We start from the raw sequence: 27865 nt of genomic DNA on the forward strand, positions 1-27865 counted from the left end.
GAAACTGAGTGCCTGAAGTTCATCAAATCAAGCAAATTCGCGGCTCGAGAAATACGTACACTTGAGACTTGCAAACTTCAGAAGGAAACGTTAAATAAAATAATTGTTTGATAATTCTTCCGTTCACATGTTTTGTCCTAGGCATCATACCAAACGTAAAAGGACTGTCATTAAATTTATTTGTAACGAAGAACATAATCTATCACAATGCATGAATTGACCTTATATGGAATTGTACAATCTTTTTACTCACAAAGCAAATATATTGAATTCAATTGAATTCGGGAATTGTTTCATTCAATCAAAAATTTAGTCAATACAAACAAATGATTGCTACGCTAAGATAGTCCCACGTCAATCTTGCGGTTATATCATAGATATAACCCACCCATTTTTTTTGGAGAAAAAATCGAATTTTTCTTCTTATTTGTTTTTTCTGCCAAGAAAGTTGTAGGGTTGTATCCGAACCATGACCATGTAGTAGTTGACGTAGGATTACGGTACGATATTTGTTGTATGTTGATTTCGAATATCTTCGAACAAGATGAGATTCTAGATTCTAACAACATCATCGTGAAATAATCAAGGGGCGAGATTGTGTTACTTGTTAAGTTTCAGGAGTATAGCTTGCGATACGTTAAGGAGCAGGGAAACCTAAAATCCATATTTTCTGGCGTTATGCAATTTGTTAACAATACCATAATATCGATCTATTCACTATTCTTAAGTTATTTGTATCACTCTTCAGTTTCTTCCGAATTCCATTTATGTTGTCTACAGTTAGCTTCTGTGCATGAAAAAAATGCTATAACTATTCCTGATAATGCGTATACATTCAGTATCTCAAAAATGTTCAGTGATTTCGTTTTTAATTTACGAAATGGTCTGCAGTTAATTGCTCTACTCTCGTTTATGTGAAGCTCCCGTTTTACCAACATCCCAAGACCAGAAAAGTTCCAAATTAACTCAACTCCTGATCACACTTTCTTAAAGCTTACGCTTGTCGAATGTTCACAAATGCTACAGTAAGTGTATTTGATAGTTTCGATCACATAGTTGTCGAGCTGTATTTATTGGAATTTATCGACTGATTGTTTGTAAGATACTCATAAAAGGAACGTCAGACCTCATGTCTCCTCGACAATCTGGCAAGCAATTTTGGAGCACAGGAATGTGCTTTTCCTGACATAGAAGATAACCTTTTTGCGGATGAGGGGTGACTTTGGGAGTTGATAACGGTAATCCCAAAAATTTTCTGTTCAAAATTGTTGTAAATTATATAAAGACTTTTCATCGCCCATAACGATTTTTTACAAAAACGGCGTTTTTTAACGTTTATAGAACGAGTCGCAGATAAAGATTCATTGTGTTTATTTCGGTTAAATAATGTGGAACCCATACGCCGTAGCAATTTGCTAGCTGCACCAGATGCTCAGGGACGGTGGTTTTTGGATATTTGTAGTGAACCTGTTAATTGATCTCTCGTGTACCGCATATTATTCTTAATGGATTCCTCGATTTGATTGACATCAATGGCGGCCCGAACTTTCCGGCCTAACCCATAGAAGAGTATTTCACAAATTACCACATTTCAATAGAGGGCAATAAAAAGCTTCGCTGTTAGTAACCCTTCTTCAAAGATACGAGCCTTGCACCTTTAAAAGAATTTGTTGTTCGCCTTCCAATTTCGCAAAAGCTTGCAAGTTCTGAAGAGATAGAAACGAAGTGGTTTTTGTATCATGAATAGCCCGCATCTAAGAAAACAATGTCGACCATTTTTTATATTACAATATGAAGCCTGTGATGTTATCTTCATCCTGACGGAATAAATCATCCTTTACTAACAATGAAAATAAATCGATCGCTCGCAATTTATGTGCATTAGTTTCAGGATATATATTTCAAAGAGAAAAAAGAGAGATGTATGGATGCCTGACCGGCACTCTCAGAGTCTTTTTACACAGTGCCAGCAACTGCTGAATCGTTCGAATCGATTAGAAACGAGTGCGAGTCGGTTTTGAAAATTACATTCTACCTATTTGAATGTTTTTGTTTTGTTTTGACACGGGCCATTCGCCACAAGTGTGGACATTTCGTGACCCCTACTCTCCCTAAAGTTGTCCACGTGGTATGTGGACAGTCCCAAAGGTCGTTTATTTTGCTCGTTTTTTGTTTTATGTTTCCCCTAGAGCTTAAATACTTAAATACGTTAAATACTCAGTGCAATGCGTGCATACAAATTGCGACATATGACCAATTAGTGTATTGTTCTCGCAAAGGCAAAAAAGAATCGTTGCTTCTCAAAATGATTCTACAGAACCACGCAAGCTATTAAACCTTTTCAGGATCCCCGGAACTTTTTACTAAAGAGTCATTTATGAGATTTCGACGTATTCGCAAATAATATCCGGAATGATAAACCAACAAATTAAAAAAAAAAAGATTACGTACTCCTACGTCCTAAGCGGTGGTCATCGATTTTTTTGGTCATTTGGGGTTTTCCGGTCACTGCTCTCCAACGAAATAGTTGTTCTCACGCGTAGTTTCTCGCTCGTAGTTTTCTCGGCGGTGGTATAGTTGAATACTTTCACGGGAGATGGCGAAATGTATTGTATAACAAGGCCAATTACAGTTCTCAACCTGGGATTTCCTAGAGATGTTTGCCTCTCAAACCGTTTGAGTGATGCCACAGCTGGAACATCCGTTCCCTTCCTATTATTGTCTACCACTCCATTGATCTCTTGCCCTTTTAAAGGCTACCGCTTTGTATTTTGCTGTCCGCCGAACAACACGCTTACATTTCGCGGTCATGTCTAATGTTTACCACGTCTAATGAACCGCTTTAGCGTGTGGAACACGTTCTTTCGCTGCGACTCCTCGAACACCATCAGTTGGACATAGTAGAATGGTATTGAGAAAGAATGTAAATATTGTAAATAATGATAAACATCACTATTGAATGAATATTTGATTCAAATAGTTTTATTTATTACATAAAATATAAACATTATTCCTAAGAGTGATTAAATTATCACTCGTACTCAATTTTCTTCAACTCTTTTCGGTTTTTAATGTGCTTAAACTTCATTCCTGGCTTCTCTTTGTTTAGTGTTTTGAAGTGACCCATACCCCGGTTACCGGCACGTCGCTCAGAGTTTTGAATCTTGAAGCTTTTGCCGAAATCAACATACGGTGGTTGCGTGAAACCAAAATTCTTAGCCACCTGGGCAAGATCCAAGTTTCCCACGTTGAAAACATCCTTCATGTGGTGCCCCTCATACGCACGAACGTACGATTTGAACGCCAACTTGCCGGACTGATTTAGGAAGTAATTTTTCGACAGCAGGTTCTCCAGCTGCAACTGTATATCGGCAATCTTGCTCCAGGAAAATTCAAACTCATTCAGCGGAACCTTCGCCTGCTTGAGGTATCTCAGGAAGCCTACTTCCTCGGGTCGAAGAATCAGCAGAGCATGGCCGCACAGATTCTCACCACGGGCTGTTCGTCCCACCCGATGAATATATTCCTTGGTGTCATTCGGGGGATCGTACTGTACGATCCAGTCCACCGCTGGAATGTCCAATCCACGAGCAGCTACGTCCGTACACAACAGGATTCCCGATTCGGCGTTGCAGAACTGGAAGAACACCGATGTGCGCTTTGCTTGTTTTTGTTTGCCCTATTGATGAATTGATATATTGCTCATATCATTGTTCAACTGCTCTGATGGAAAAAAATACTTACATGAATTGAGTTCACCGGCAGATCAATATAATTGAACAGCTCGTGGTGAAATTTAACAGATAAACAGGACGAGAAAAATACCATAACCTTCTTCTTGCGGTTCTTTTTCAAGAATGTGAACAGAACGAGTAATCGTTTCTCCGATGGACACACAATGTAACCTTGTTCCAGCCCGCTCACAGTAGCTTCTGTCTTATTATCATCAACTCCTACATAGATGGGCTCTGATTTTAGAGCTAGCTTACTTAGTTCCTCCGTTCGAGAGGTTTGTGTGGCGGAGAAAAGCATTGTCTGGCGTTTTTCTATATGAAAAAAAAACTCAATGAACAAAACTAAATAAACAAAATATACGAACTTACTTGGCAGAATACTGATAATCTGTTTCATATCTTCTTCGAAACCAATTTCCAAAATACGATCGCACTCATCTATCACCAGACACTGCAAATTCTTGTACAAGAAGTTTGGAGTATTTTTCAAATGATCCAGCAAACGTCCGGGAGTCGCCACAACGATGTTCAACCCTTTGGAAAGCTTCTCATTTTCCGTGTGACGACTCGCCCCTCCCATCAGCAATCCATAGGTATGATGTTGATGAGCCATCAACTCTTTCAAAACCCCAAATATTTGCATGGCCAATTCACGTGTGGGAGAGATTATGATCACACCCGTACCATTCCGTGGCTTAAATTGAAGCTTGTATATCAACTCCACAGCTGGAATAAGAAATGCAAGCGTTTTACCGCTACCGGTCTTGGCGGAACCAATCAAGTCGCGTCCCTCCAATAGAGGTGGTATTGCTTTCGCTTGAATCTCCGTCATTTTGGTGAATCCCATCGCTGATATCGCTTTCAGTGTATTTTCGGAAACCTTTCCCTTCAGCCCTTCAAATTCTTGGTTTCCGAGAAGAATCTCGTATGCATTTGCCGAACCGACCTCCAGCTGTTCCTGATGTCCATTTTCAACTTCTTCGCTATCGGCAGCGTCTGAATTGCCATTTTCTTCCTCGTCACTATATTTAGGCCGTTTAACGACTGCAGAGAAACTTCAATAAAACTCTGTCTATTCTATATGAGAAGTTAAAAAAAAACTTACATGCTCCGGCTGCCGATTGTGACGCAGCTTCCTTATTTTTACGCTTCTTCTCTTTCATCTTCTCAGATTTTGATAGTTCCGGCTCCAGTTCGAAATTTTCCTCCAAATCCTCTATCGATCCTGGTTTATTTAAAATAATCACATTACTTCAGCAGGATGTAAACAAAAACACGTTTCGGTTGGGCATGAACTTGAACTTACCTTTGCCATTCTGAGGAACGGTGTTTTGGCCGTTGATCTGCTTTCTCTTCTGCTTGTTCTTGCCCATTCTAGCAAAATGAGCTCTTTTGGGTTGATTTTTCTTAATTTAAACAAGAGTTGGAGCAATTATTTTGAAATTCGCAGATCTGCCGGACAGCAAATCGACACACGTGTGAATACGAATCACTTTTCTAGACGTTTGTTGAATCCGTTCGATGTCGTTTTATTTATGACAGCTTGACATAAACGTACACACTCAAATTAACATACCCGGCATCAGGTAAAATTTCAATACAGTTAGTTACCTTTAATTCGACATCTAGATAATTGGACAAGGTGGCCGTACACTTTTTGTCCGGAGGCTAAATATATCTACAGATAAAGTTTGGTTTGAAATTTGTATAAACACTATTTTGTTTGTCATTCTTCAATTATCGTCATTGGCAAACAATGTTAAACATCAAACTTGGAAAAAACACTCGAGTGAAATATTCAAGGTAAACCAATCATGTAACGACAGAATTGACGAACAGACCGGGAAAAATATCTTAGCCATCCGATAACTGAATATTTGCTTATCATGTTTTGAGTCGAATATATTTGATCAGTACACGTTGATCAAATTTTATCTGTCAGAAAGAGTCAAATAATTCGTTAATACTTTCTGTCTACTGTCTGATTTCTTACAGAAGTTGCAAGGTATAGGTGATCAAATAAATTCGAGTGAACTAAATTATCACGGAGGGCTCAAAAATGGATTACATATGTTATTGGGTAGATATATTTTCAATTCGTGTTTATAAACACGCTGAATGTGCTTTGCTTTCAGAAGCGAGAGAGGTTATCTTCAATTAAGAGCAGGATTTAATGTCAAATTTTAAACGTCTTCGGCCTCATGGTTGTACAGACTGATTAAAGGGACTTAATTCTATTCTTATATACTAATCTACTAATATTAAAATCAAACATTTCAGATGTATCGTTGAAGACGCGACAGCAAGCGTTTAACGGATTATTTTGTCCATACGTGGTACGATGACTAGGAATCGCCAGGAGTCGATGATGACGTAACTGTCGGGATGGTGTGTGTAGGCTAACGTTACGAAGCAAACAGCTGCAATCAGTTCTGTCCGTCAATAAGTCGAAAATAAAAATTCGTTATAGCACCAATCGTCGGCTTTCCAGGGTTTGCATTCCAATGAGTGCACAGCGCCCTTCATAGGGTGGTAGGTTGGTGGGATCGCCGTAGAGCATACCTTACGAAGCGTTTCTGAACACGTTCGATGCGATGAATATGTACAGCGTGATATGGGGCCCAGACTTGCACTGCGTATTCCAAGATGCTGCGGACGAATGCACAGTACAACGACTTCAGAGCGTGAATATCATCGAAATGAGCTGTGTTGCATGTCAGAAATCCCACCATCGCGTTCGCTCTCGAAATTGTGAGCGAGACGTGTTCATGGAAGCGCAGCTTGCTGTCAAGGAGAACTCCTAGATCCTTGATTCGATTGACTCTTTCCAACGGTGAGAGATGCAACATGTATCCGTGTACAATTGGCGAGCGAGAGCGCGTAAATGTTATGGCCTTGAATTTTTCAGTGCGTGCCGCTTCTCGACACTGTTGATCAACATGTGCGTATATGCCATAAGGTTCGTGGTTGTTGCGCGTTTTTTAACGAAGCCGTGTTGGAACTCCGAAATCACAGGCTGTACAATCGGATACAATGCACCATGAAGTAAACTCTCGAGTACTTTTGCTAGGCAGTTTAGAATAGATATCGGGCGATAGTTTTCCACATTATGAAAGCTGCCTTTCTTGTGGACAGGAGTTATCGACGCAAGCTTCCAAGCCCCAGGAAAGATACCCTCGCGCAGAGATTGGTTGTAAACAATTGAAACCGGTCTGGCGAGCATCGCTACACAGTTCTTGATGAAGACCGTATGAATAAGATCCGGACCAGGCCCTTTCATTACATCCACTGAACTGACTGCTTTATGAACATCATCTTCATCAAACGTAATGAATGGGAAAAGGAGATTGTAAGCTTGGTTGTGGTGAACTGCTCTCATACATGGTTTGGAAAAAACGGCAAAAAGATTGGCAGAAGATAGTGGCGAGTCGGAGTTACTGGATAAATAGACAAGTTTGTCTGGTATCCGTGTCAAGTTTTTCCGGTTCCGTACAAAACTCCAGAAAGATGACGGATTTTGCTTGAATGTGCTCTGAAGAGCATTTATGTACTTGCGAAAACATTCAAGCTGCAGATTTTTGTATTTTTCCTCGACCTAATGTAGTTCTCTCCTGCGTATTGGGTTTTTGTTATGAAGAAATCGTTTTCTCGCTTTTCGTAGCCGATTGCGGAGATTCCGAAGCTTGGAGTCCACCAGGGTTCATTGAAATTGCTAGAACGTCGGGCTTTCAACGGAACTGTTTCTGATTACGTTCGAGTGTTCATAGAATATAGATACAACGTTGTCAACTGATACATGGTCAAGTATGCGGTCCCAGTCCAGAGAAGAAATTTTGTTATTTATAGTATGGTAGTCGCAGCGGGAAAAATCGAGCTCAGAGCGAGAATAATAGTTGTCTTCCATTTGCGAACGAAAGTTAACAATTAAAGCCAACGGCTTGTGGTGATTGTCAACTTTTAGGAGCGCCGATGGGTAATCGACGAGACTTACGCGGTCAGGGTCGTTAACGAATGTCAAGTCAAGAAGCTTGCCGTTCACGTTCAGTAGGTCGTTAATCTGATGCAACCCAAACGACAGTGTTGGTTCTACTAAAGGGTGTGTCACATCAAATTGCATCACGGAAAAAACGCTGTAGAAATTTAATTTTTAGGAATTATATCTTCAGCTTTCGCTTATAATCAGATAAGAGTGTATAGATCACGTTGGCCATGCTTCACTGTCAATTTTTCGTAAATTTGGAAAAATGTTGTCGAACGAAAAAGAGCGTCGTGAATTAATCCTGTGCACTCATTTCGAGAATCCGGAGTTGTCACATCGGGACATCGGTAAGATGCTGGGAATCGTCCAATCCACGGTCAGCAGAGTACTAAAACGATACTTCGAGAACCTAACCATCGACCGGAAGGTGAAGAACGACAAAAATGGATGCTCCGTCAGAGAAAAAGATCACAAGCGCGTAGTTAAGCAGTTTAGACTTGATCCGAGAAGTTCGGTCCGGGATGTCGCCAATAAGCTGAATTTGTCAAGTTCATTCGTCCAGCGGACCAAGCAGCGGGAGGTCCTGCGTACATACAAGGTTCAGAAGGCTCCTAACCGCGACGGAAGGCAAAACATGGTGGGGAAGACGCGAGCCCGGAAGCTGTACACCGAAATGCTGACGAAGCCGCATTGCCTTGTAATGGACGACGAAACCTACGTCAAAGCGGACTTTCGTCAGCTGCCGGGCCTGTTGTTCTTCTCCGCAGAGGACAAATTCAGCGTTCCGGACGAGATTCGCAAGCAGAAACTATCCAAGTTTGCCAAAAAGTACATGGTGTGGCAAGCGATTTGCTCTTGCGGAAAGCGGAGCGCCCCCTTCGTGATGACAGGCACGGTAAACGGGCAGGTTCATCTTAAGGAGTGCCTACAGAAGCGCTTACTACCACTATTGAAGCAGCACGATGGCCCGACCATCTTCTGGCCGGATCTCGCTTCGTGCCACTATTCAAAGCTTCGCCCAATAGAGAAATATTGGGCGATTATGAAGCAGGCCCTCCGGAAGAACCCTAAAGTTGTCAAATCGGAGGAGGACTTCAAGAGAAAATGGATTTCTGTTCAAAAAAAGATACAACCTGACGTTGTACAGAACCTTATGGACGGGGTAAAGAGGAAGGTGCGGGCATACGGTCTTGGGCTCGAAGTATGAATAAAAAGAAAATGCCAAAAGTTGTTTAATAGTTTTTATTTTACTGTCTAAAATTTTCAAAAGGATCGGTCTACTGGGCGAGTTTCTACAGCGTTTTTTCCGTGATGCAATTTGATGTGACACACCCTTTAATGCTAGTTCCTGCTCCGTGGATGCGTTAAGAGGTAGAAATGAATTGAGATCATCGTCGAAGGTTCACACTAGATTCGGGAGGTTGTAGTCACCGAAACATACGATAACATCATCAGGGCTGGCCATTTTTAGAATTTGATGAATGGATTCGACATGACGGGCGTACATATCCACATGACTGTTCGGACGAATGTAGATGCCACAGATGTATAGTGAAAACTGTGGTAGAATGATGCGTACCTAAGGGTGGGTTTAGACTAGTGATATATTCATGTGAAGAAATATGATGAGATTTATAGAAATCGCATCAACCGTTTACACTGGCGTGAACTTCTATAATGAATTTATTCATATTTTCGGTGAATTTATTCACCTGAAGTAGAACTGCATACAACTTTAGTGATTTCTCACTATAATAAAAATATAACGATTCATTAAGAGTTTTCAAACGCATATTACTCAAAATCGTTATTGTGACATATGTTGTGTTATATACTGTAAGACATGAAATTTATCCAGAATTTTTTTGCTTGAAACACGAACAGAAAATATAGTAAAAAATAAACAATTTGACTATCAAAATGGTTATGCTTTTTCGATTGCACTAACCACTCGCTTTCCTCCCCGACGCCTACAATCGGACGTTAGCCCACAATGTGAGTCGGGCGTATCATGACAATCTTTTTCGGACAAACAGGCATTTATAAGTTGGCAGAATCAATGAAGGGATAATCTTGGAAGATGGTTTTACTCTATTATCCCCAAAGTTCAATCAATTCGGGCTCAATTCACGTCTTTATCGTGTAGGTCTTGCTACTAACAATTTATGTAATTGTGGTCCAGGATTTCATAATATCGAGCATGTTGTTTGGTTACGTAAAAAATACAATGAATGAATTTAACTGGCTGCTGATTCAGAAGTTCGAAAGGGTACACTCACGTATATCAGATTATGATATACTGAGTAGTCGCGATCTTAATATTATGTTCTGTATATATGTCTTCCTTAGAAGCTCGAATGTACTTGCCCAATCTCCTTTCTCTTTTCTATACTTAAGCAGAACTCAGCATCCAATGAGATCAGTTCATTACAACAGCTACACGAACTTCCCAAGAGAGCACTCATGGTCATAGGATACTCAATATACATCACCTGGTCATAAAGTTATTACAACCCCCTACAAATAATGGTAACGTGACAACGAAGGAGAAAATGATATTTTTACCCTTAACACATTTTTGTAGTCATAGTTTTACTTGGCTTAGGCTTATATTTATGAAGATCTTAACTATTTAGACTTGTGTTTTAAAATGATAAATGATGATGTTCACATTTTTTAACAGAATGTGGTTTCGGGTTCTAACACGTTATCTTATCTAATTCATAAGGGATACAAGTTCATTTTCAGGGCTTCCATTTGATGTATCCAGTGGTGCACCCCTGGCAGAGTGGTTAGCGTCTCACATTATCATGCCGGGTGTTCGGGTTCGATTCCCGTTTTGGCTGGGGGATTTTTCGTCAAAGAAATTTCCTTCGACTTGCACTGTGGTCGCGCGTATTCTAGAGCTTGCCCCTCGGAATACATTCAAGGCGTGTTATTTGGCTTAAGAAATCTCAACTAAGTATTAATAAGTGACGCTAGTTAATGCATACGTTGAGACGGCAAAAGTTCCATGGGAACGGTAACGCCATTCAATTTGATGTATCCAAAGAGAAAAAATTACAAATTTTGAACAATAAAAAAAAATCACAGGAGGTTGTGTTTAAGACACGACCGCATTGTTGACGTACAACTACGCTGTAGTTTAATTCAAGTCGCTTGTCGATGACTGTGGATATTATTTTAAACTGTTACGAAATTTTTGAAATAACCATTCTACCAGTTTGGTCGCCCTGAAATGTTTGTTTCATTGTAGAAACATGTGACGATAATTGTTTGACGATTCATGCTTGTGCTCGCAGAACAATACATGCTCGAGATAAGCGCAGCTGTCATCTTTAGTGGAGAATGTTTTGCTACTGGTAAGCCAAACCAAATCATATACAAAATTTCAGAACGACATTTACTTTCTTGGTGACTAAATAAATGAAATAAACTCTATCTGTTAATCTCAACAACCTCGAAAAGAGTAGCACTGCTTCATTATGATCATGATTAGCGCAAATGCAATCCTAGTTGAAAGCAGTTTTGCGACTGGCACGCGAGCCCAAATAAATTAATAACTTAATATAACTTATTGAATAACTTCATACTCCTCAATATATTCCCGTTCGTTCTTCTTCTTTTCCATTGTTCACGGAGACTTTACATCTTACGATTTCCCCTTCGTTGCTCGTCGATAAGTTGCTCGTTATTGACAGCTCTGTTCGGGTATGAGTAAATGGCAATGCTTCCAATTTTCATCAATTTAAACCATATACAGACTATGGGATTGTAATGTATAGCATATCAAACAAATCTTAGGGAATTTCCGATTTGTTTGGTGTATAAATCGCCAAAACACGTTCGCGGCAAAAATAGTTATTAACGTCTACTTTATTTCATAAAAACGTGACCTGTTTTCTGATTTGGCACCCTTAACGAAAGACGTAGTTCTACGTCAAAAATTCAATTCAATTGCAATTAATACACACAATCACAGTCCTATGCCAAGATCCCGTCCGTGCCCCTAGGCTCAGACTCATCAACTTTTTGACGTAGGACTACGTCTTTCATTTCTATACCGGGGTGTAAAATCAAAGTTTCGAAAACGAAAGCGTTACGCCGGAGACCGAGATTTTGAGCGTTAATAGCTCCTAAACAACTGAACGAAATGGTATGATAAACACTTCATTCGAAAGATAAAATGTCTACGCGTTATATACTTGTTACTTTTTGATCCAAAAACTTGTTTCAATAGTCTTAAAATTGCTTTCAAAACAGGCTATTGAAATCACCAATCGGTATATAAGCGAGCGGCGCTCGGAAATCCACTCAGTTCTAATTGAACAGCGATTGGAGCATGTTGTCGCTGTTGCGGTGAAGCTCTTTATTTATCATGAAAGCGCGGATGAACGGTGTCACCAAGAGCCTGTTTGTGCACCCTAGGCCAGAAGGGAATCTATCAGGAGGAGAGTGATGCCACAAACGGTTCCCAGGGAAGACATCGCTACACACACATACACGCGCGGCTATTAACAGGTGGTTATCGAGTTGGCATTAACCACTGGTGGGCTTCCAGTATCGAGGAAAATGTGGAAATATCTAATCGTTACTGAGAATAATCTGCCAGTTCCTCTGGGAATTTTCAAAATATATTCATGTGAAAGAGTTTAATTGAATGTTTTCTATCCATGTAACACTGTGACCAAATATGTTTCAATCAAGTGCTATTAACAGGTGGTTATCGAGTTGGCATTAACCACTGGTGGGCTTCCAGTATCGAGGAAAATGTGGAAATATCTAATCGTTACTGAAAATAATCTGCCAGTTCCTTTGGGAATTTTCAAAATATATTCATGTGAAAGAGTTTAATTGAATGTTTTCTATCCATGTAACACTGTGACCGAATACATTTGGTTTTGTGGTTTTTCAATCAATCGCAATTAACAGGATAGCTTCAGAAGATTATTCTTCCCCATCAGTAGGATATTTCCGTATCCAATATTGTATGCGCCCGCAATCGATTATTGCTCAGTCGCCGAAAGTTCCGAGCTCAGAGAGTTCATTCCCCTCTAGTTTGCCTTCCAAATTGCCATCGTAAACCACACCTTCTCTCGATTCAATCACACACAAAAAGCATACTTAAGCGATATTCTGGTGGTGAAACACATTCATTTTTCGTGAGGACATCGACAAGACAACATCGTTGCCTAACGTGCTGGAGGAGGTGGACGGCGAAGGATCGACACATACACGCGCAGAACTCTTTCCGTTAGGATGCCATTCAGCATCTAGAAAGTTCCGGAAAGATCTAATCATTGCTGGAAAATAATCTGCCAGTTCCTTTGGGAATTTTCAAAATATATTCATGTGAAAGAGTTTAATTGAATGTTTTCTATCCATGTTACACTGTGGCCAAATATGTTTCAATCAAGTGCTATTAACAGGTGGTTATCGAGTTGGCATTAACCACTGGTGGGCTTCCAGTATCGAGGAAAATGTGGAAATATCTAATCGTTACTGAAAATAATCTGCCAGTTCCTTTGGGAATTTTCAAAATATATTCATGTGAAAGAGTTTAATTGAATGTTTTCTATCCATGTTACACTGTGACCAAATACATTAGGTTTTGTGGTTTTTCAATCAATCGCAATCAACAGGATAGCTTCTGAAGATTATTCTTCCCCATCAGTAGGATATTTCCGTATCCAATATTGGATGCATAAAACCTTGTGCCTCCAACGTAACGCTCTCGTTTTCGAAGTTCTCCAAATATTCATTCATTCAGATTCAACTTCATACAAATGATCTCTAAATCAACGATAGTCCTACGTCACCCTTGCGGTTATACCATAGATATAACCCACTTCATGTTTTATTTTTGTTGCAGACTTTTTGGATATAACAATATTTCACAGGTTTTTGAAAAATGAGAGGCTCTATTCATCAAACCAAATATATTTTACTCACCGTATGACATTTTTCATAGTTTTAATACATAAAAAGTTTTTATTTTTAGTTTATATCAATACACATGACGTTAGTCCTATTTTTTGAGTCCTTCTTTAACATTTTGCCGTCCAGCGTAACCATAGTGGTTACGTGCGCAAAATAGGTCGCACCACAGTGATGTCGTGAGCATAGCATCGCTCAGTGGCCGACGACAGTACTCCAATGTCTTTTGCATTCTGTTGGTGTTTTGTTCGGTAACAAAAACGTCAACGTTTTTTATGATTTCATAAGTTCTTTTGTCCTGACATCATTGCACATAAGAGACGATACGATTCTCCACGATAAATGAAAAATTGCATTCATTTTCTACAATACTATACATTGACTATATTATACTTCGAAATTTCATAACAGTGAGGGAACAGAGTCGAGAGCCTATGAGAACTATTGATGAGATTGTAATTTCCCGACAATGTCAAGAACGGCCGACGACAAACCAAGTAAACCGAATTAGCGCTGCCGGCGCCAAGCGAATCATTTTTTAGCAAACGTGCGGATGGCAACATGTGCGTTGCTAATTTTCTTTAAAAATGACTGTCCTAGAGAGGTATTTTTTGAGCAAACGACATTGAGTTGATTCTCAAAGCGATAACATCTTTGAGTAATATTAAGATTGACTACATCCAAGCGATAACGGAGGCCGTTTCATCCCAGTCCTTAAGCATACCTTCAACCTCGCACTGTTAGCCTATATATATATCTATATAAATAAAAATGAAGGCCAAATCTGTTCGTAAGCGGAAAACCCGAAGAAGCGATGGTCCGATTTTAGCCTTCTTTATTTTTTTGTATTCATCTCTTCCCGTAGATCAATATAGTGGAGTGCAAAATCGGAAAATTTCCGGAAAACTCTGAAGAAATATCGAAAAATGGAATTCCCATATGACCGAAAATTACATCGTGATTAGCGTTGTTAGTCCATTCGATATTTACGCTAGCGAAGTTGATCTTTGTTCGAAAGTGGAAATGGTTTTTCAAGCAAAACAACGCATTCCTATATCTTCTATCTATCTATCTATATAAATAAAAATGAAAGGCCAAATGTGCTGCTAATCGCAAAATCCGATTAAGGAGAGGTCCCTTTTGAGCCGTGTTCATTTTGTTGTATTTGTTGTATTCCGCTCATCGTACAATGTTATGATGAGAAAAAGTTTAGGAATTCGTTCTAAAGGACTCATATCAAAACAATAATTTTGAGCGGGACGAAGTTCACCGGGTCAGCTAGTATATATACAGCCATTCCATGCCAAACCGATAAAGTGGTTCTCAATGGGAAAAATGATTTTTCGGACCACCGGTTAACTTTTCAAAATCATATCTCAAAAATGAAAAAAATAGTATCTCTGAAATCGAGATATGTCGTGTAACACATCCTCAGCTTTCTAGAAAAATATGAAAAATATAGCACCCTCTAGTCCAAAGCCATGAAAACAATAAGAAACAACTACAATCGATAATTACGAAAATAAAATCCATTTTTTTTTGCAAGTTCAATATTTTTTAATAAAGAGCTAGGTAATTGGCTTCAATTAAATATGTCGATAATCTAAATCGGTTCAGTGGTTTTAAAGTTATGAATTTTTGAAAAAAGTTAGTTTTGAGAAAAATTGGGAAAAATGATTTTTGGGACCACCCTAAAATGGAAATGGTCACCCTAACGAAAAAATAAAAAATACGGGTCTAATGTTTTGCGATAAACAACAAAACTACCACTTTTCATCGAAATCTGAGAACCACTATATCGGTTTGGCATGGAATGGCTGTATATATGCGAAATACATGTAAGTTGTCAGCTTGAGTGCCTAGTGGCACACACAAAACTCCCTGTACAAATTCCTCAGGGTCGGTTTACGTACGACTACGCGGTAGGGAAACACCTAATCCGTGCAATCACGCTATCTTTCCACCCACTTCCTTAGCCTACACTCACCTTTCGTTTCCGGGACTCTGGGCCAGGGTGGCGTGTAGACGACGGACAGTGTCGTCTCTGGTACCTCTATGACGTCGAGGAGATCTCTTTCAGCCACTCGCGAACTATGGCTTCAATCACGAACACTCTCGAAACCGCACCACCGAACTTCCTTTGCCCAACCGCCTTTTAATCACGCGGCTATTCTCGATACCTTTTCTGTTCGCGCGACCCTTGGTCCAATCCAACCGTTCGGTACAAAGGGTTCTTTAGAAGTCCCCTGTTCTTAAGTTTCTGGGCATTCACCTTAGGTCTCGTGAATACCCCCTAGGCCCGTACTTAGGTACTCGGTACCCGTCGACATTCGCCCATACAAATAGTGCCACCTAGTGGCCGGTGCCGATGTCCTCGGGCATGGGGAGTGTAGCGTTGTCTCGGCGTTGTGAGTGTGGCATGAAGCGGTGAACCATCACGCTTATCTACGCTCAGATATTTCCCATTTAATGTTTTTATATTCATTATTCGACACAAGACGCGCTAGTTTTGTGCATCTCACCCATGCACTTACACCAACAGTTACATACACATATACAAAATATACAATAATATACAAATAACAATCTTACGTGCATCGCGATGTACAAAGTATTAATGAATCTGTGAAAATCAACGTTAAAAGACATTTCAACAGATCCGTAACTTTTACAGACATTTCCACATTTTTAATAGACTTTCACATATTTTTACAGATATTTTTTAAAAATCATCTGGCAACTCTTCGTTCCACTTTTCATCGGATGTTTTCAAATCGCAGGAGTAAACATTTACGTGACTGTGACTTCGTTTGTTTTTATTTCGTTCGGAAAAATATTATATCAGGGAAAGTGGACATTAAAAATGCGTTTATCAGTGAAATGCTGCCAGAATACTAGTGAAAATGTTCTCGTATGCTTTTATCGTATACCCTCAGAAACGATTTTACAGACTCGCTGAGTCGATTTTTGCGGAGATGACATGACAAACTAGTTCCGAATAAGGGTTCCCGTATCTGTGGAGTAAGTACGATGTTTGAATTATTGAAAACACACATTTTCAGGATTATTTTCAACCGGAAAGGAAACCTCGTGAGAAACCGTAATGCCTTCTCCACAATTAGGTTGGTAGTTGACTCAGAAGATTACGTCCATCATCAACACGAAGTGCAGATTGCTTTACCCTTACATTCATCACCAGCACTAGCGGATCATAATTTCGTGGATTTCATTTGGCCAGCTTCATTAGCAAAGCTGTTTTCACCGACGTTAGAAAGAAACGTCCCCAAAACATTTCACTTTTGATATGTATGTACGTATCGAAATTCGCCCATGTCGAATTTGACTCACACATTAAAATCTTGGAGTGAATTAAGCGTTATTCGTAGATTGTTGATATTCTGTCAAGTTCTGATACCTTGCAATATGGGATGCTCTTTAAGAAATGCAATGGTCAATTAAACAATTGACGGAAAAATGTAGTTCGTTCATCTTATAAGTGTATTTATTTTTGCCTTAGATAAAAATACCTTTTTTTAGTGTTGATTATAATAAGAAAAAATAACACTCCTGATCGTTGGATTTTTTTTGACATTTCAATTGGATCTTTTTTGACAGCCGTTTTGATTCAGTCCGCACTACCTAGATGGGTACGGCTGTTTGCTCCAAACTCTCACAGTCTACTAGTTGCACCGAACTACAATTGAGCTCTAATTTCACTGCAATCAGTACACCACCGCCACGGGACAAGTGGCTTGTGAGTGAATTACGATCACAGCGATACACCACGTAGTTACTTGATAATTCAGCACTTAAAATTTGTCCTTCATGGAGGATTAGCGACTTGATCTATCGTGCAAGAGTGGCGAGGCGAACTATCACGACGTCCTACTGAATTGAGCACAAGTTAATCGCAGCGATTGTATTGCATCGATCGTATCTGCCGCAGTGAATTCCAATGTATCCTCGTGTGCACCACTCAATTTAACTCACATATATGAAAGCATGCCTAGATAATCTGAATTCCATCTACTCGTTAACAATATTCAGCATGCTCATAATCTAAGATTGCTCACATCACTGTATATGAAATCTAGTACTCATCGGACAATCATGCCACCGCTATAACCAGCTCGTACAACAAGTAATAGCTCTAGTAACGAGCGAATGCTTCCAATGTTCTATCGCCAAAGCGACATGCAGCAATTGATGATCCTGGTTTTGAAGACTTAGAAAAACAGAATCTCGCACATCCTATCAAACAAACATCTTTTCGAAAACGGATAGAAAACAGAAATCTAAATTTTTATTTTAACCATTTAACCATTTAATTAACCATTTTTATTGTTGTCATAAGGCAATACGGAGGTATAATAAGGAAATAATTTTAATACGTGCATTTTCGGCGGGAAAATATAGTCGATATAATTGCTAAATATTATAAAAGACGGGTGGGTAATGTCGGGGACATAACCGGAGTGACGTAGGACTATACAAAGGGGACAGCTTTTGTTAAATATATATATTTTAAATATATTGTTTTATTTTCTTCTCCTACGTGAATACCTACCTATCTACCTTAAAAATGGATTAGTTTACTGTTTACTCTTCATGAATATGTTGATGGTTCTGAAAAGAACCTTTGGTGTTGTGTTTTTTTTATCACTCGATATTCCCATCTTGTTCGGTTAAACCTTCCTGTTTATCTATTGTGTTTGCCACTCGCCACAGCTTTCACAGTTGGAATATTTCTTCCCATCCAGCTTGTGACATGTTGTTCAGTAAATTACATTTGATGCGACGTGCCGGAGAAACACTTTGCCACTCACTGAAACTAATTGTTGCCTTGATGAGCGCCGAACCGAAGCTGCTCTGTTCTTGATGCGGGTATTCTGATTGTCGTGAGCAGCTTTGCAAGCCAACTCGAGCACTCCGACGGCCGAAACTCTATAATCGCTGTTAGGTATACTGGTGCTCCGGCACCAATCCGTTCGGCCTAGTTACCCTTGCGGAGCAATCAGTGAATGCGACCAACAGGGAACTGGAGACTTGCACGGTTCGAGTGAGACTTTGCCTTTCCCTTAACTTGTCCTCCTTTGTTACGTCCACGATGCCGATGCCGTACAACCACACGGGTTTACGGTTTGAAAGAAAATAAGATATTTATTTGGGGTCCGCGTGTTTTATACTCTAGCGGTACACACTCACAGGATAGAGACAAATCGGCAGACTCAGCCAGAGGGGCGAGTCCAACGAGACGAACGAATGAGCGTTAAAAGGGAGCGATGGCAAAAAAATACATTCATTACGATTTGTTCGCTCGTTGGATTCACATGCAGGCTAAAAAGGGTCCTTTTCAGGATCACAAAATTATCTTCAATCTAAAGAGTTTATTGTTTTGTTATCACTCGATATCCCCATCTTGTTCGGCTAAACCTTGCTGTTTAGCGATTGCATTTGCCACTCGCCACAGCTTTCACAGTTGGAAAATTTCTTCCCATCCAGCTTGTGACATATTTTACAGTAAATTACATTCAATGGCACGTCGCATTACCACCACTCAGTATCGGATTGGAGGTAATTTTAACCTGTATTTGAACATTTGCGATGACAGTGGTACAGTGTCGACCTTCAATGTGGGGTCATAATTTGGACCCCGAACTCTATATTTACAAAAATGTTCAACTAAATATGTCGCATTACTGGTCCGTCCAATTAGCTAAATGTCGAGATAAGTGTAAATTACTGTACTTTCAATCTAGAAGCAATTTAAGAATTGGTGAAAATCAATAAGCTCAGAACAACTGCCAAATTCACATACTCATCAGATCCTGGCAAACAAATTATGAAAAAATCAATTTGTGTTTTATTATTATTTTGGATATTGTTTTAGAAAGCATTGAACTGTATCTCCTAAACTCTTTTTTGGAAGGTTTAATGGCCCTGAAAAGCGCCTTGTTTTATGGAATGGTTCCAATTTAGAAAACTTAGTACTCGTGGTTTTGAAAAAAAAAACCATTTCGAACGCCCTCGATGCCGCCTTGTTCTGGATTTGCCACCAAAGCAGTGTGTATAAAGAACAAACTTTTTTCTTCTGTTACCTGATGCCGTTTTGCGATTGCGTTTGCCACTCGCCACTCGCTGCAACTGCCTGTTGTCTTGATGTCCACAGAACCGAATGTGTTCTGTTCCGAATGCGGGTTTTCTTATCGTCGCGAGCAGCTTTACGCCGGCTAGGTGGACTGGTGCACTGGTACTAACGCGCTCGGCCTAGCTACCCTTGCGGGGAACTCCAGATCAACACGGTTCGAGCGGGATTTTGCCTTTCCCTTCACTTTTCCTCCTTTACCATGTCCGGACATGGCTGCTTGGGTTGGTTTGTTGATGTGTTGTGATGCGAACCGATGTGGTGTACGGTTTGAATGAGAATGATCGTTACGGCAGCGGAGCGAGGATTTTTAAGCTGACTGGCTGGCTCGAGAATTACGCATGTGTGAGACTGCGACCAATGTTTCGTTCATTTTTTTCTTTTTCCTTTCCAATCGTGTTTCATTCTATTTCGCTGCTGCTCTGGTTGCCCGTTTCGGTCGGTTCGATTTGAGGAGCACAAAATGGACCAATCAAAAATGGGCACATAGTGCATTTTGACAATGCTTGATATTTCACAATTATTCAATTATTTATCTCAAGAAAAATGAAATGTTATTCGTTATGATAGATGCGTAGATATATTTCCTATCAATTGATGCAAAAACCTTTGCGATCTATTGAGAAATGCTCGAGTTATAAGCGTTCCAAATCTTGCATTTTTTCCTACTTGTTCAGTGCCTAGATTTTCATTTCACCCCCTATATCTTCCGCTTAGACGTAGTCCTACGTCAATAACAAATATTATAAAAAATCGTTATATTTACTAATGCTTCCTTTAAAATGCAGGCTTTTAATCGCATGCGATATACTTACTCGCGATATTTTTCAGTGCAGCTCTTCACAATGGTGCGCGATATCACTCGATAATCTGTCATAATCTGTCCGTCAAACCTGCATCCCCCTAATTATACTGCCATTATTTGTTATGGACAATATCATACTAGATTGGCGAAACAAAATCGTATCGCTAGAAGTGTTAATGCAAGTATAAAATTCCCTCTAATTAATAATTGAAAAACTAACAAATTCAATCGAATATTAACAACATGATGAAGCGTTTGATATGTATAGAGCTGAAAATTTATTTCGATATATCGTTCCACCCATCTAGCATATATTGTTCCACCTGTCTGATGTATGTAGTGTCTCCTGTCAAAGGAACGCGATTTTCGCAGCCAAAGCTTGGAGAGTTCTATCTTTTTTCGCATTGTCATGGGTGATTTCGCGTTTTGCTCTGAATGGTTGACGAATAAAAATCGTTATTGAAGAGAAAAAAACGCGCTCATTGTGGATGATTGTAAACCCGGCATAATTAGTAGAAACGTCAAAAGACGACAAAAATCAAAGTACGTAGAATAGAAGGTAAGTGATATTACCTGTGTATACATACGGAGAGCGCATGTGTTACACACACAACGAAGTTAGTAATATAAAATCCTCAATTTGTTCGAAGCTCTGAAGTTTTTTCAATATTTCTCGATTTTAAAAGTTCTAAAAATCATAAATAGTGACGAAATCGCAAGTCGAGCCAACGTTAAACGCGATAGTGTATCGCTTTTTCACTGCAAGTAGGGTTTTATGTGATTTTTTATCGATTTCATACTCAACAGTTTTTGCTTACTTCAGCAAAATGTTGAAGTACCATGTCCCGCGATGCCAGAACAGAGTAATTTCGAATGAGATAAACTTATCGGATATGTTTTCAGCTATCCCATGCTTCGCTCTTTGGATCGGGAACGAGAACGACACTGCTTCGATATAACCTCTCCACACATTTGGTTTGCATTATTTTTATAGTACAGGTGCGATAATTTTACTGTTTAAAATTTTAACATAATTAAATGAACTGCTATTTCATCATTTTGAAACACATTTTGAGACATTTCTTGTGTTATAATTTAAAAAAAATTAAAAATGTTTAAATTTGTTTTTTTTCTTTGCCTACAACTACTTGAATAAAGCAAGGAGTAGACTACCTTCTTTTTCTACGTACTTTGGACAAAAATAGGTCTGAGAAAAATATGTTCAATAACTTTTTCGCATCATTTTGCATAATTTAATTTTATTGTGTTTCCTACGCATGAAGTAAACAAAACGGTTGTTGCTGTTCAAAGTTATTGATTCGGATACGTGACCTCTTGAATTTGCATACCGGAATAATTTTTCATTACCATGGTAGACTGACAACGAATTTGTACGAAATTTGATTTTGTAGCAGAATGTTTCGAAGAATTTTTTCAGGTAAACATCCAATTTAAAATAATACGAACTCAATTAAATATTTTTTTTTCAGGTAAAGTACAGGGTTATTTTATTCGTCAGTTTAGTGTTTGTGAGCTACCTCAGGAATTACAAGACATTCAAAAAACATGCCGTAATTTTGCAAACCGGGAGCTGAAACCTGTTGCTGCCGCACTGGACGCGAACAGTCGATTTCCAGCGGAGCAAATGAAGAATCTTGCAGATCTCGGCTTGATGCGGGTCACTGTTGACACTGAATACGGTGGATCTAATCTAAACATGTTGGCCCTGTCGCTAGTCGTCGAGGAACTGTCCAGCGGATGTGGGGCTACCGGTTCAATTGTATCGATCCACAACTGTCTATATGCTGATATGCTAAATCGGCTTGGCACAAAACAGCAGAAGGAATTATTCTTCGGCAAATATCCCCGCGAGACGATCGGGGTTTTTGCATTGAGCGAAAGCGATGCCGGATCCGATGTGGCTGCCCTGGATACCATGGCGGTAAAAGAGGGCGACTGTTGGATTTTGAATGGCACCAAGGCATGGGTCACCTCGGCAGCCGAGGCCAAAAGTGGCATTGTCTTCGCTACTGTAGATTCCGAACTGAAGCACAAAGGAATCACTGCGTTCCTATTAGACTTTGATCAAGCAGCTGGATTAAAAGTAGGAAATCCAGAAGATAAACTAGGTATTCGTGCAAGTTCCACTTGCAGTTTATACCTGGAAAATGTACACATTCCAGTAAAGAACGTTCTTGGGCCGATTGGTGGTGGTTTCCGGATAGCGATGGAGCAATTGGATCGAGCACGAATAGGTATTGCATCACAAGCGCTAGGCATAGCACAGGCCGCCCTGGAAACAGCAGTACAATATGCCAAACAGCGAAAAGCTTTTGGTCAGTCGCTTCTCGAACTGTCCCCGGTTCGAATGAGGATAGCGGAAATGGCTGTTCGAATAGAGAGCGCTAGATTGCTGGTACGCAAAGCAGCCTGCGAAATTGATAGAAATGGAAGGGCCACTAAGGCTTGTTCGATGGCAAAATGGATAGCAAGTGAGACGGCGACTTTTGCCGCCCACAATTGTCAACAGATACTGGGTGGGATGGGTTATGTAAAGAATATGCCTGCTGAGCGATATTATAGAGATGCACGAATCACAGAGATTTATGGAGGTGTAACGGATGTGCAGAAAGCGGTCATAGCGGAACTTACGATCGGAGAGATGAACGCTTGAAGAAGCGATGTTTCCAGGGTGAAGGTAACGTACTATTATTGGTTTTGAATTTAGGGATTAATTATGGGTATAATTCAACTGCACACATATGCTGTGAAAGCTACAATTGTTTCATGTTTTATGAAAAATAACAGTTATTTTTGAGATAGGTGCTCTTTGTTCTTAATCTGGAAAGAAAACCCTTCTTTATCGATATTATCATTGCTGGTAATGAGTTAATTGCACTGAAACAAAATTCTAATTGAGAAACTGAAAACCGGGTGCTTTTTGGCACTTCGTCGTTTCTTCGTTTGAAAGGTCGATTTTTAGCAAACAATCAGAGATTACAGTGAATCTATTCATGTCATTTTAAGACATTTGATATGAAAAAATGGGTGGGTTATATCTATGATAAAATCGCAAGGTTGATGTTGGGTTACCGTTGACTTAGTAATCATTTGTTTGTATTCATTAAGTATTGAAGCAATATACGAATTAAATTGAATTCAACATATTTGTTTTGTAAGTAAAGAGTTTGAACAAATGATAGGATCAATTCATGCATTGTGATAGATTTTGTTCTTCGTTACAAGTAAATTTAATGACCGTCCTTTTACGTTTGGTGTGGTCTCTAGGACTAGGAAAATATGTGAACGAAAGAATTGTGAAATGATCATTGTATTCCACATTTTCCTCTGAAGTTATCGCCTATCTCAAGTATACGTAACACTCTTTACAGAAGCACGGGCCGAAGGTTGTGCAGTCCACTGATCATTCAACAAGAGCCAAAGGTTGTACCGCTCATGACAACTCTACACGAGCTGATGATTGCGCCGGCTAGTGACCATTCTATCCTGGATTCCTCGAGGCGAGAAAGACGCACCACGCTAGATATGGGGTACAGACTAGGGGGGCGTTGCTGATTAATGGTCAGCTGCATCCCAATAGGAAGTATCCCGTGTCGGGCACACGTACAGAGCATCGAAGACTGCGACATACCAATTATGAGAACACTAGTAATACTAACCTCGAGTCAACCGCGAGTAATCGGTTACATATTACTAACATAGTCTAAGCAAACATTGTCAAAATATTGAACTCCCGGCCCCGTTAGGCTGACGCCATATGAGCCTTAAGGGGGTATTCTAGTGTAGAGACACGAATTTCGGACGTTTTTTCGAACTCCGTAAAAATAAAACAAAGAATATTTTTACTATCCATTATATCATTATTCGTTTATCTATCTTTCAACAATAAAACAAAAATAGGACGGAAAAAAAAATATTCATAATTAGAATAATTACATGCTGGTGAAGTGAGGGTGTTCAAAAAAAAGTTGTGCCATGGCGTACACGATTCCAGTCCTTCTGGTTATCTGAAACAAAAAAATCGAACAGATTCTGAATCAGTAAAGATGTCGCTATGGCATGAACCTCGGACAAGTCAAAAACATGGGTTTTAACAAAATGGCGGCCGTTTGAAAACAAAAATGCTGTTTAAAACGTTTTTTTTTGCGTTTACCGATTTTTTAAAAATAGTAAAATTAAAAAGTTATAATTTTTTATTGGTTCATGCGATAGAGAGATGTATGCAGATTATTTTCATATAAATTTGACATAAATCGGTTCAGTAGAACTTGAGATATCGTGTACGCCAGTTAGAAAAAAACTAGTTCCGAGAGAAACGCGTTTGAAGTTCATTGTGATGGCCGTAACAGGTTAGATACCACATCACTAAGATGGCTCTAACTAGGTAAATAATAGGATTTTCGATAAGTCCTTTCTAGAGTATATTCTTGAATGCCAAAACTACAGAAATATGGTAAAAAAAAAAATTTCGATTTTTTCAGATTTCTAGACTAGAATACCCCCTTAATAAAATATATATTTTGGATAAAAAAAAAAAGTATACGTACTTCTTGAATCGTGAATTTGCTTGATTTGATGAAATCAACATGTTCAACTTCTACTTTTTATAGAGGCTTTAAACATGAAAGTTCATTCGCTTCCAATACTTGAAATGACGATTTTTCAAGGCTCCTCAGTTTAGAAGTATGTGTTAGGAAAACATTCCGACCTGCACAAAAAAAGCGATTACAAAGATACACATGTTTTTGAAGTTTGTGTTAGAGAAACACATTCCCCTGGGAACAAAAATACCCATAACTAGCATGTGAAACTATTATAACTTTATTAGGGAAACATATTCCGGTCTGCACAATGGTATGCGAGCAGAGGCGTAGTGTATGGGGGGGGGGGCGGTCAGCCCCGGGTGTTATCCTTAGAGGGGTGACACCCCGATCATTATGAGTATATTATATTAAAACATTTTGAATTGAACCTGAATTGTGAAACCAATTCTGTTCAATTCTGTCAATAAAGTTCTGTGGGGCTCAAATACTAGAACAAGTGCATTGTCGCTCTTACGAGCTGGTCATAATTCTGTGTTATTTGTCCTTCAGATGCGATGTACGACGTGAAACAGATCCAGCGCAGAAATATTTGCAAATCGAAATATTATATCTGGGTATCATAGTGACCAGATTAAATGGTAATTTTCCTTGCTGGTGAAAGGAACAGTCTAGTTGGCATTAGTAAGGCTTTATTAAAATTCGACGATTATGAATGCGCTACTGAGAGGAAAATTTCTCATAAGGTAAACAGGTAAGTACAAGCTACCTACTGGACCTGAGCTAAGAATGGAGGAGAAATTGTTGGAGTACATTGGCTATTTTCATTGGGAATTAAAAGAGCGCTCGAAATCATATAAAGAAGTAGCTAGTTTTAATCGATTCAAGCTCAAAACATTGACAAACTACGGCGAAATTTCAGGAACCGAGCTTTTGCTAAATATACCAGATTCCATAGAAATTTGAAAACCGCTGAAATTAACCTGGACGGTGTTAGTCATATAGACTGCTTTGTGTTAGTTACAGTAACAGTCTGAGGGGCGACTTCCAAGAACTGCTTCCAGATCTTATAGTGAGTTTGAAGCGGTCACTGTTTGCGTTTCTGTTTCATCAAAGCTCAAATTACTGGGTTGGATTTGTTGTCAACTGAAAGTGAATGTGCTAACTTTATTGACTTTGTTTTGTAATTTCTTGTTCCTTCATCTAATACAGTAAACATTCACTAACTGGGCGAAAAGAGAAGACCAGTTATCGACGTCAAATAAAATCGAGGGGATCTTCAATGAATTGTTTGATTCGCGTTGATCATGAAATTGGATAAACAAAAGGATTCCAATGGAAGTTTTGCATTGAGTGCGACAAGAGGTATGAAATATAATTTGATGAAATTATTCTTCTGTAATTTAATCAATGTTTTTGTCATGCAAAAAAAATGTCAATTTTCATAACATTGCAAATTTCATTCGAGTGCCCCTCACAGCAAATCTTCTATTTGAATATGGCGTCGATTGTTTACGAAATTCTGCTTTTTAACTCGTCCAAGGACCAGTTAGCGAACGATTACTGCATTATAATAAACATGTTTTCTGGTTCGGTAAATTTGATTTTTCGGTAGGAAACGAAAACGAAGAATTGATAACAAGATTTTATTGGAGGTTACGTTACGCTATTGCATGCGAGTATAAAAGTTCTCGTAGCTAGAATATATTTGCAAACCCGATTTCCCAGGCTCCTTGGTTTTGATGTCTGTGTTGGGGAGACCGTATTTCGCTATTACTCCGGTTGCTCCTTTTGGGCGGCACAATTTGAAGAGCAAAAATCGGGCCAATCAAAACGTGGCATTTAGGGCGTTTAGATAACGCTTGATACTTCACAATTATTTAATTGTTTATCTCATAAAAATAACATTTTATTCATTGTAATAGATGCGTAGAAACTTTTCCTATTAAGTGGTGCAAACATCTCTAAGATCTATTAAGAAATGCTCGAGATATAAGCATCCGAAATCTTTCATATTTTCCTACATGTTCTATGTTTAGGTTTTCATTTTATCTCCCCATATATTCCTGTTAAACGTAGTCCCATGTCAAAAATTCTCTGATATGTGTATCCCTGTATGCTCATCCACTCACACTCTAACAAGAAAGACTTTCATGCGTTCTTTCAAATATGAAAATTTTCCTCAGAAGATATGCAATATTTATACGCTAGTGATAACGTATTTACTGCGCAAAGGTGGAGTTTACGTCGCAAATATTCTCTTTTCGTTATCCCCTTCATTGTTTTAACATACGATACATTGGTAGCCGGATAAAGCATTTCCACATTCCAGCTGGGAGGAAGGCGTAAAAAAAACGATGATAACGAATATGCGAAATGAGAGAGACGAAATGGTACAAAGATCCGAATCAATTGAACAACACGTGTACGAATGTTTCAGGGGCACATTTACCCTTTGAGTTTACGAACGGCATCATCGTGCAGTCAGAGAAAACAGCAATGACGACATTGAGCGAACTGTCCATCTGATCTCGCTTCTAAACGTCGATTTCAAAATACTCAGTAGAATCATGAAAGCTCGATTAGGACATGTGCTTCAAACCCATCGGCTTCCGAACGAAGCGCAAAGGTGCTGCAATCACGATCGCAATATATACCAAGCTACTCTCGCTATTAAATACAGGATAGCAGCATTGATCACGA

At 39.2% G+C, this 27865-nt stretch overlaps 2 protein-coding genes across 2 annotated transcripts; one reads left to right on the top strand and one right to left on the bottom strand.

Moving 5' to 3' along the window:
• Positions 1–2955: 2955 nt before the first annotated feature.
• On the bottom strand, positions 2956–5262 carry LOC129777282 (probable ATP-dependent RNA helicase pitchoune). The gene is made up of 5 exons (XM_055783485.1): positions 5041–5262; positions 4840–4959; positions 4104–4778; positions 3745–4046; positions 2956–3679 (listed from the first exon to the last, which is right to left on the bottom strand). The coding sequence occupies exons 1-5, from the start codon at positions 5105–5107 to the stop codon at positions 3032–3034; spliced, it is 1812 nt and encodes a 603-aa protein (XP_055639460.1). The 5' UTR covers positions 5108–5262; the 3' UTR covers positions 2956–3031.
• A 16547-nt stretch (positions 5263–21809) lies between these two features.
• On the top strand, positions 21810–23423 carry LOC129777285 (short-chain specific acyl-CoA dehydrogenase, mitochondrial-like). The gene is made up of 2 exons (XM_055783490.1): positions 21810–22038; positions 22091–23423. The coding sequence occupies exons 1-2, from the start codon at positions 22017–22019 to the stop codon at positions 23272–23274; spliced, it is 1206 nt and encodes a 401-aa protein (XP_055639465.1). The 5' UTR covers positions 21810–22016; the 3' UTR covers positions 23275–23423.
• The last annotated feature ends 4442 nt before the right edge of the window (positions 23424–27865 follow it).

Source organism: Toxorhynchites rutilus, chromosome 3 (assembly GCF_029784135.1).
Source record: "Toxorhynchites rutilus septentrionalis strain SRP chromosome 3, ASM2978413v1, whole genome shotgun sequence".
Classification (NCBI taxonomy): Eukaryota; Metazoa; Arthropoda; class Insecta; order Diptera; family Culicidae; genus Toxorhynchites; species Toxorhynchites rutilus.

Excerpts from the sequence above, each read along its gene's own strand:
- LOC129777282 (XM_055783485.1), bottom strand. The coding sequence starts at position 5,107 with ATGGGCAAGAACAAGCAGAAGAGAAAGCAGATCAACGGCCAAAACACC. Across the intron at positions 4,779-4,839 it reads ACAATCGGCAGCCGGAGCAT|TCGTTAAACGGCCTAAATAT; the intron begins GTAAGTTTTTTT and ends GTTTCTCTGCAG. Across the intron at positions 4,047-4,103 it reads GATTATCAGTATTCTGCCAA|AAAAACGCCAGACAATGCTT; the intron begins GTAAGTTCGTAT and ends TTTTTCATATAG.
- LOC129777285 (XM_055783490.1), top strand. The coding sequence starts at position 22,017 with ATGTTTCGAAGAATTTTTTCAG. Across the intron at positions 22,039-22,090 it reads GTTTCGAAGAATTTTTTCAG|GTAAAGTACAGGGTTATTTT; the intron begins GTAAACATCCAA and ends TTTTTTTTTCAG.